This window comes from Poecilia formosa, unplaced genomic scaffold (assembly GCF_000485575.1).
Source record: "Poecilia formosa unplaced genomic scaffold, Poecilia_formosa-5.1.2 Scaffold351, whole genome shotgun sequence".
NCBI classification, from domain to species: domain Eukaryota; kingdom Metazoa; phylum Chordata; class Actinopteri; order Cyprinodontiformes; family Poeciliidae; genus Poecilia; species Poecilia formosa.
The window spans coordinates 87,002-94,652 of NW_006800290.1; the positions used below are offsets into that span (position 1 = coordinate 87,002).

The 7,651-nt window shown below is 43.2% G+C and overlaps 1 protein-coding gene across 4 annotated transcripts in view; it reads right to left on the bottom strand.

The window, feature by feature from the left end:
- The window catches only part of LOC103153468 (neural cell adhesion molecule L1.1-like), a 47,619-nt gene that overhangs the window by 18,393 nt on the left and 21,575 nt on the right, over nt 1-7,651 (bottom strand). For 3 of the 4 annotated variants that reach the window (XM_016661960.1, XM_016661961.1, XM_016661959.1), the window contains 7 exons: nt 6,924-7,222; nt 5,211-5,225; nt 3,749-3,851; nt 2,454-2,635; nt 2,193-2,315; nt 1,492-1,662; nt 743-857 (listed from right to left, as the gene is read on the bottom strand). In XM_016661960.1, coding sequence (XP_016517446.1) covers nt 743-857; nt 1,492-1,662; nt 2,193-2,315; nt 2,454-2,635; nt 3,749-3,851; nt 5,211-5,225; nt 6,924-7,041 — 827 coding nt within the window. In that variant the 5' untranslated portion in view covers nt 7,042-7,222. The remainder of the gene's footprint in view (nt 1-742; nt 858-1,491; nt 1,663-2,192; nt 2,316-2,453; nt 2,636-3,748; nt 3,852-5,210; nt 5,226-6,923; nt 7,223-7,651) is intronic. The other variant, XM_016661962.1, reaches the window with a different exon arrangement.

Here is a 7,651-nt window from a genome sequence, read left to right on the forward strand (position 1 = left end):
CTGTCCCGCAAGGGCGACATGAAGCCGGTCCCACAGTGGCCCTTTCAGCAGCGGCAGAACATTTCAGGACCAGAGAAACTCATCCAGGATTTAGTGGCTTTGATTCCTGCAGCAGGTCAGACTGAGACCAGAAGCTGCAGCTGGAGATCTGACTAGAACCAGGAGGGTAGAGACACCACCTGGTTCTACACCACCTGGATCTACACCACCGGGTTCTACATCACCTGATTCTACATCACCTGGATCTACAGCACCTGGTTCTACACCACCCGGTTCTATAGTCATTCACTGAGAGAACAGACTTTAAACTACTGCTGGTAGTTTATAAATCGCTGAACGGATCCTAAGGTGTGTCCCTTGTCCTTCATACTGGCATCAAATGGTGAGACCTCCTCACCAACCTGCAGTCCAGCTCCACAGAGCTCTGCTAACGAGCTAGCTGTGCTGAACCAGAGAGAAATCTACGAGTAGCAGGACAGGGCCATCACTTTACCCAGCTGTGTGGCATAAGAACTGGAGGTAGTGAGATAAACAAAGTTTCTCTGTCCTTTTCCCAAAGTTCAACCCTTTTGTATCAAAAGACTGAATTCCCTCCTCATGCAATCAGGTTTGCCAGTCTTGCTAATGACAGAGTTATGTCAGCCATGTTGATACAGAGACACACCAAAAGAGATGCAAAGCTTTCAGTCATACTTTATAAATACTTCACACACACTTCAGCAAAGCATTCTGGGATTCTTACAGGCCTTTGGGGATACATTCAAGGGTGACACTTCGACCCCTGAGGGCCTGCACTGCGGTGTGGGAGCCATGGGGTTGGAGCAAATCTGGTTTTCTTCCACGAACGACTTCATTACCTGGGAAAGAAAAACAAGAATCCATAAGGTGATGGTCCAGTAGACCCGGTTCTATTGGACCCAAAACCTCATCATCTGCTTGGTTGGTTTGAGAAAGAGAACCACAGCTGCTCAAACCAACCAAACCCTTCGAGCAACCTGTTCCCCTCCTGGCCTGTGGGGGCGCTGCACCAAGAACCACTGAAAGAAATGACACAAAAACATCTGAAGACGCTGAGAGCAACTTCCTTCTTCATCAGATGGGAACAAGATGGAGGCGTCAGATTTTAGCGGTTGGAGGATTTCTCTTTAGTCTTTGGATAAAGACCAGGAGCCATTTCTGCTGCTAGCGCTAGGCTAGCACGTTAACTTTGGTTGTATTTACCCAGAAAGCCCTGTGCTGTAGTCCACTTCCTGCTTGTGGAGTGGTCTCCCCGGTCCGCTTGGCGTTCACACATGCATTCAAAGTTCACTTTAATCAAACTGAGACCGAATTTATAGGCGGACCAGATTCAGATTCTTTGGCTGCAGTGTGAACGTAGCCATAGATGTGCCAGCTTCTGTAGACGAGTGAACATATGGTGTGTGTGTGTGTGTGTAGGAATGTGTGCGTGTGTGTGTGTGTGCGTGTGTGTAGGTGTGTGTGAGCTCTTACTGGGTTGGACGGTGAGACTAGCCTCAGTCACAGGGATAATAGTCCTGGCTGCAGTGTACTGGGCGAAGCAGTTGTAGTCGCTTCTGCTGTCGCTGCTGATGAGGTTGGCGAAATACAAGTTTCCGTCCAGGCCGGTCATCACTCTGTCATTCTGGTGAATGTAGCGCATTCCTGTGGAAAACCAGATAAATTTAAACTTCATTTTGTAGGACCTGTGGTGGCCCTGAAGGCACTCCAACAGGTCACTAAATACAAACACTAATTTAAAAAGAAAAACACCCGAGACAGCTCTGACTGGACGATTCCACTTTGGACTTCAGAACCGTAAATTATTCTGCCATTCGCTCTCTTTGTTTAGATCGGCAGGCAGACAGTCACAGCGCCACCTACTGCCCAAACCGTGAAAAGGCTGAGATTCATAGCCTGTCTGAGAATATTCCTGGATAGATGTAGTCACGTTTGCATCACCAGTAACATTAATATTTTCAACAAACGTCTCTGGTTCCAGTGACACCGACCACTTCCCTTTGCTAATGTCGTGTTTATTCATTTGTAGTTGCGTTTGGTGAATTGTCGAAGTGGTTTTTACTTCACCGTAAATGAAATAAATACCTTTCCTTCATGCAAACCACACAGATGTTCACCTGACCCCGTTTATCAACTGAGCTGTGAGAAAGACGTGGACAGGAGGAGATACTGACTGCTTCCCATCCAGTAGATGTGAGGAGGCGTCAACCTCTTCGGAGGGTTACAGGTCAGGATCAGGCTCTCCGATTCATACGCCGTCTTTTCCAGTCTGTTCTCTTTTCCTACAAACGGATAAGCTGAAACACAAAACACCAGAAAAATCTATCACAAGTAAAGATAACGGCACAATGAGCCTGACAGCCTAGCTGGGTCAGGGTCGGCCCAGATCAAGGAGAACCACACCGGTTCTCCTTGATCGCTGCTGTGGGACTCACGCTCCACTATGACCTCTACGGTCTGCGTCATGGCGGTGCCCAGGTCGTTGGAGGCGAAGCATTGGTAGACGCCGGCGTAAGACTGCAGCTCCACCGCTTCTTCTTCTTCTTCTGAGGCGTTAATCTTTCCAGAACCGCTCATCTCTGAGCCGAACTGGACCCCGTCCTTCAGCCAGCGGATCCTACAGGCAGAGGAGGGAGGAAAGTAACAGAGTTCAGACACAGGCTGAGGGATGAGTCTCCCTGGGAAACGGTTACCACGGCGACGGGAAGCACTCAAGATGACCTGACTGTGTCCAGTTGGTTATCAAAGATTAAAAAACAGTTTGTATTCTGGCTGATGGCATTAATCCGATCAATCGATTATTGAAATAATCATTAACTAATCGATAATTGGAGCATACACACTCAAAAAAGAACGAAACACTCAGAGCAGCAACTAAGCCAAAACTTCACAAATAATATAAAGATTTTGAATTTAAGATTTAAAAATAAATCTTAAGTCTGTAAATCTGTTTTACCCAGAATTCCTCTGGTTTCAGCTTCACCTGGCTCAAAATCTGTAAAAAAATATCTTATAAAGCTCCTTTTACTATCAATTACTAATCAGATGATACAAAAAATAATCATCCGATCGGCTCTTTACTGCACTGATGTCAAGTCAAGCAGAAACAGCTGAACTTTTCACATCCTTAATGCTGTTGTTGCATTTTAGGCAATAAAATGTTTATTTTCTTATTCAAAAAATTAATAAAGTATTTATTTGCATCTTCAAATGTATTTCTAATATTGTGTAAAAAAGGTTAAATTGGTTAAATGAAAAATCTGCAGTGTGCCAGTTTCCATCCAAATAGTAATCAATTACTAAAATAATCGGTTATACTTTACTCTCCTTTTGCTTTTTTAATCTATTCTGACTTCTGAGCTTTTTCCTGTAGTTGTTCTAAAAGTATTTTTTATTTTCTGAGAAACCATCCACTGCTGTCCTGCTGGTAGCAGTTTTTCTGATAAATGTTCGGTAAAATAATCGAGCATCTGTCCCGGTGCGTCGGCCACGCCGCCGCTCGAGTCGCCTGTAACTTTTCCATCCGTTGTTTATTTTTAGCGTTTGCTTATGACATTAAGTCCTGAAGCAAATGAAATGAGAGGAAGTGTTGTCAGACGAGATGGAGTGAGATGGAAAATGTTTAACTCCAATTTTATTAAGCGTGTATTTGTTTCCATGGCAACCTGAATGTCAGAGGGAGGAAATGAAGAGCAAACGGGACGTTAGCGTTCACAGGCGGCGCACTCACTGCGGGGTCGGGTTGCCGGTGGCGCTGCAGGTCAGAACCACGTCTTCTCGGAAAAACGCCGTCACTGATTTGGGAACCTCCGTCAGATTGGGAAGCTTTTGCACTGAGAACATGAGGAAAGCACAAATCACAGAGGAAAATCAGAGCAAATATCACCGCTGCTGGTTCCCAGCACCCAACTGGTTTTAAGAAGCTTAAATGGCTCAAACTTATTTAAAGATCTTCAATGAGATCAAATAATCAAAAGTCACTAAATACTCCCCGATCCAGACTCCGGCTTCTTATACTGGGCCTGATAAAAAGGTTAGATGGTTTTAAGGTTTTTAAGACCCATTTTTATTTTTTCATTTTATATTTATTGACCTTTCTTGCAAAGCAGACATGACAGAGACAATAACTGGATGTTATATCAGCTGCAGAGTAGAAAATAAACCTACCAAACAGTAAACAACAAATTAAACATCTGACAGCAGCATAAACAGAAAAAAAATAAAAATTTAAATAATTAACATAGATAGACAAATGTATGAATTAATAGTCCATGGAGACTAAGACAGCATTTAAGTCTATGTAATTTTGTTTTCTTCTTATTGTAAGTAGTTTAATTACTGATGTCTGTTTAACTGTTTAAATCTGATTTATAAATAAATTTGATATTGATCATGCATCCCAGATCAGAACGTTGAATTATTCAGATTTTAACTTAAAAATAATCGATTTTCCAAATCCTGGAGATATAACAAAATTAATGAAAAGTTAACACAACTTATACTGCAAGTTTATCTTTCACAAACTCACATTAAAGCTCAAAATCTAACATGTTCCATATTTATTTGACTTAAAGAGTAGAAGTTAGTAACACAACTAAACCGGCTGGAACGTTTTACAGTGTGCTAAGCTGGAAAACAGTTTATGTTTTATGAAACCTTTAACATGTACAAACATGATTAATTTATCCTAAACTTCAGTTATCCTCCTGATTCCTGAGTGCAGCGTTAATCCAGGTAAATCCAGGTGAAACCCGACATTCCCATGAACTCAGAAACATTTCAAGATTACAGTCCTTTAATGTGGGATTAAATCTGTTTCTCCTGGCCTTGGCTTTAGCCAGAAAACTAATCTATGTCTCATCATTTTTGCATGAGAAGACTTTATGAATGGAACATTGTGCTTCAGACGTTTCCACACAGAAACTGCAGTGTGAGCCGTTTGCTTGCAGGAAGGAGCTTCAACCAGGAAGCAGACATGAACGTCTTCTCACTAAACATGTCTTTAACTCTGGGTTTGAATTAAACTCAAACTTACAGTTTTTCATTCATTAGCGGACACCGACCAAAAATTATGAAAATTACATCATCTGCCTAAATGAAAGTTATAATGTAACGCTTCATATGCATGACGTTTAGAAATAACAGATATTTTTATTCCTGTCAGCGGTAAAAACAACAATAAAAACACTTACAGAGCGGTAAATTATCTGTCCACACGGAGGCGTAGAAGAAAAGAGAGGAAACAGACATGTTTAATACGGTTCAGCGTTAACCTTTGACCTTTTCAGCCATAAAAACAAAGACCAGACTGACAGCAGTTGCTACTGGAATCATCTGAGCATCAACCCATTAATGTGTGTTAGAGTCAGATCAACATCAGCTGCTGAAGTTTCCTGTTTGTTACGTACAAACTGCAAACTGAGTGATGAACTCAGTAAAATAACAAAAGCTGCTAAAATGGGAGCAATAAAAGTTTCACTGCAACTTTAACCTTTTCTGCAGTTTGTTGAACTTCATGTTGTGAGGTGGAAAGAAAAGTTTTCACAAACATAGAATCTGAAAATAAGACTCACTCGGTTGCTACTAAATAAAATCCAAAGCAACCAGTTCTGTTAGATGTAACCCAGTTTCTGATGGTGACTAAATCCTAAACAAACAGACAGAAATAGTTTGGGATGTTTTCACCTCTCATAGTCCAGTAGACTCGGTTCGATTTGGGACCAAAGTTGAAACATTTGTTGGTTCTGAGTCAAACCAACCAAACCCTTTGAGCAACCTGTTCCCCTTCTCACCTGTGGGGGCGCTGCACCAAGAACCATTGAAGGAAGCGACATTAAAACCTCTGAAGAAGACACTGAGCGAAACTTCCTTCTTCAACTGGAAACAAAAATGAAGCGGCACAAGGCTAGCATGTTTGTTTTGGTTGTATTTACCCAGAATGCCTTGTGCTGTAGTCCATTTCCTGCTTTTGCAGCGTTCTCTGGTCCACTTGGTGTTCACATAGCATGAACCAGAATTCACTTTAGTCGGACCCAGGCCGAGGTAGGCGGACCAGAGTCTGATTAGCATCCACACCTCCTTAACAGAACCAAACTTTTCTGGAGTTGGATTAAAGCGACTACACATGGCTAGTGGGAACCCCGAAGCACATTTTGGTATTTAAACTCAGTTTAGTCGCTTTAATCCAACTCCAGAAAAGTCTGGTTTGTTTGGTGTGAATGATAATCAAACTCTGGTCCACCTACAAACCTCGGTCTGGGTTCGGCTGAACTCTGATTCAGTTCTTTGCATATGTGAACGCCAAGCGGACCAGAGACCACTCCAAAAACTACAGAGCAGGGCATTCTCAGTAAATACAACCAAAACAAACGTGCTAGCCTAGCGATAGCAGCAGAAATGGCTCCTGGTCTTTAGCCAAAGACTAAAGAGAAATCCTCCAACAGCTAAAATCTGATCTTCTCTGTTCTTAGTGCAGCGCCCCCACAGGCCGGGAGGGGAACAGGTTGGTTTGACTCACAGAAAAAGAGAACCACAGCAGCTGGAGGTGGAGCAGATGATGAAGTTTTCATCCCCAATCAAACCGATTGGCTAAGTCAAAGTCAAAATAAACCTAAGTTAAGCTGAGTATAAGAATACAACGTTTGAATTTCTCATTTTTAAATGTATGTATCCTTTCCACCTCAAAATTCTCCTTCTTTTTGTGTTGGTCTATTTAATAAAAAGCCCAGCGTGTCTTACTGGCCGGGCGGGGCGGGTGTGGCATGCTTTGGGGGTGAATGTTTGGATTTAGGGGTAAAGAAGGACGAACTGTGAAGGTCGGGGTTCCTTTAACCGGGTAAAGGACACACTGCTTGGAGGAAACGGGTTTCTGTTTCCAGAGATGTTTGCGGCGGTGCGGTACTCACAATGATTCGGGATGGTGATGGCTCCCTGAGCAAACAGGAAGTACAGAGGGAGGAGGAGGGAGAGGACGGGGGGACAACGCCCCCTACAGCCCATCCACAGACGCTGCAGCGCGCACATCTCTTAATGTCCCATCAAAGGTGACAGGAAACACCCACACACTCATCAACACGGGACAACACACACCCTCCCAGTTTAGGCACACACTCTCCAGGGAGACACGCTTAATTCAGTCTGCGCCGGTTTGCTCTGGTGACTGAAGCTGCTTCCCGCTTTCCACAATCCCTCCGTCTGCAGAGAACTGAGGAGGAAGAGGAGGAGGAAGGGGGTTGACCGAGAGAACAAAGGAGGATGAGAGGGGAAGAGGCCAGGACACATGGGACAGGAAACACAGACAAAAAGGAAACATCATTAATTTCATCTAACAAGACAAACAAGACATTCAAATTAACAATCATAGCTCATGAAAAATTAACGCAGAACAACAAATCTGAATGTTTAAATAAACTTTTATCTTCAAATCATGGATGGAAACATTATGGCTGAAGAGGACTGGGGGGATTTTGTGTTGAACAGATAAAGCAGTGAAGTCATCAAGATATCGCAGCTCAGATCAGAGCAGCTGAAACATCTTCACCATTAATTAGCTTACAATGAGGGAGGGATGGAGGGATGGAGGATGGAGGGGTGGAGGATGGAGGGGTGGAGGATGGAGGGGTGGAGGATGGAG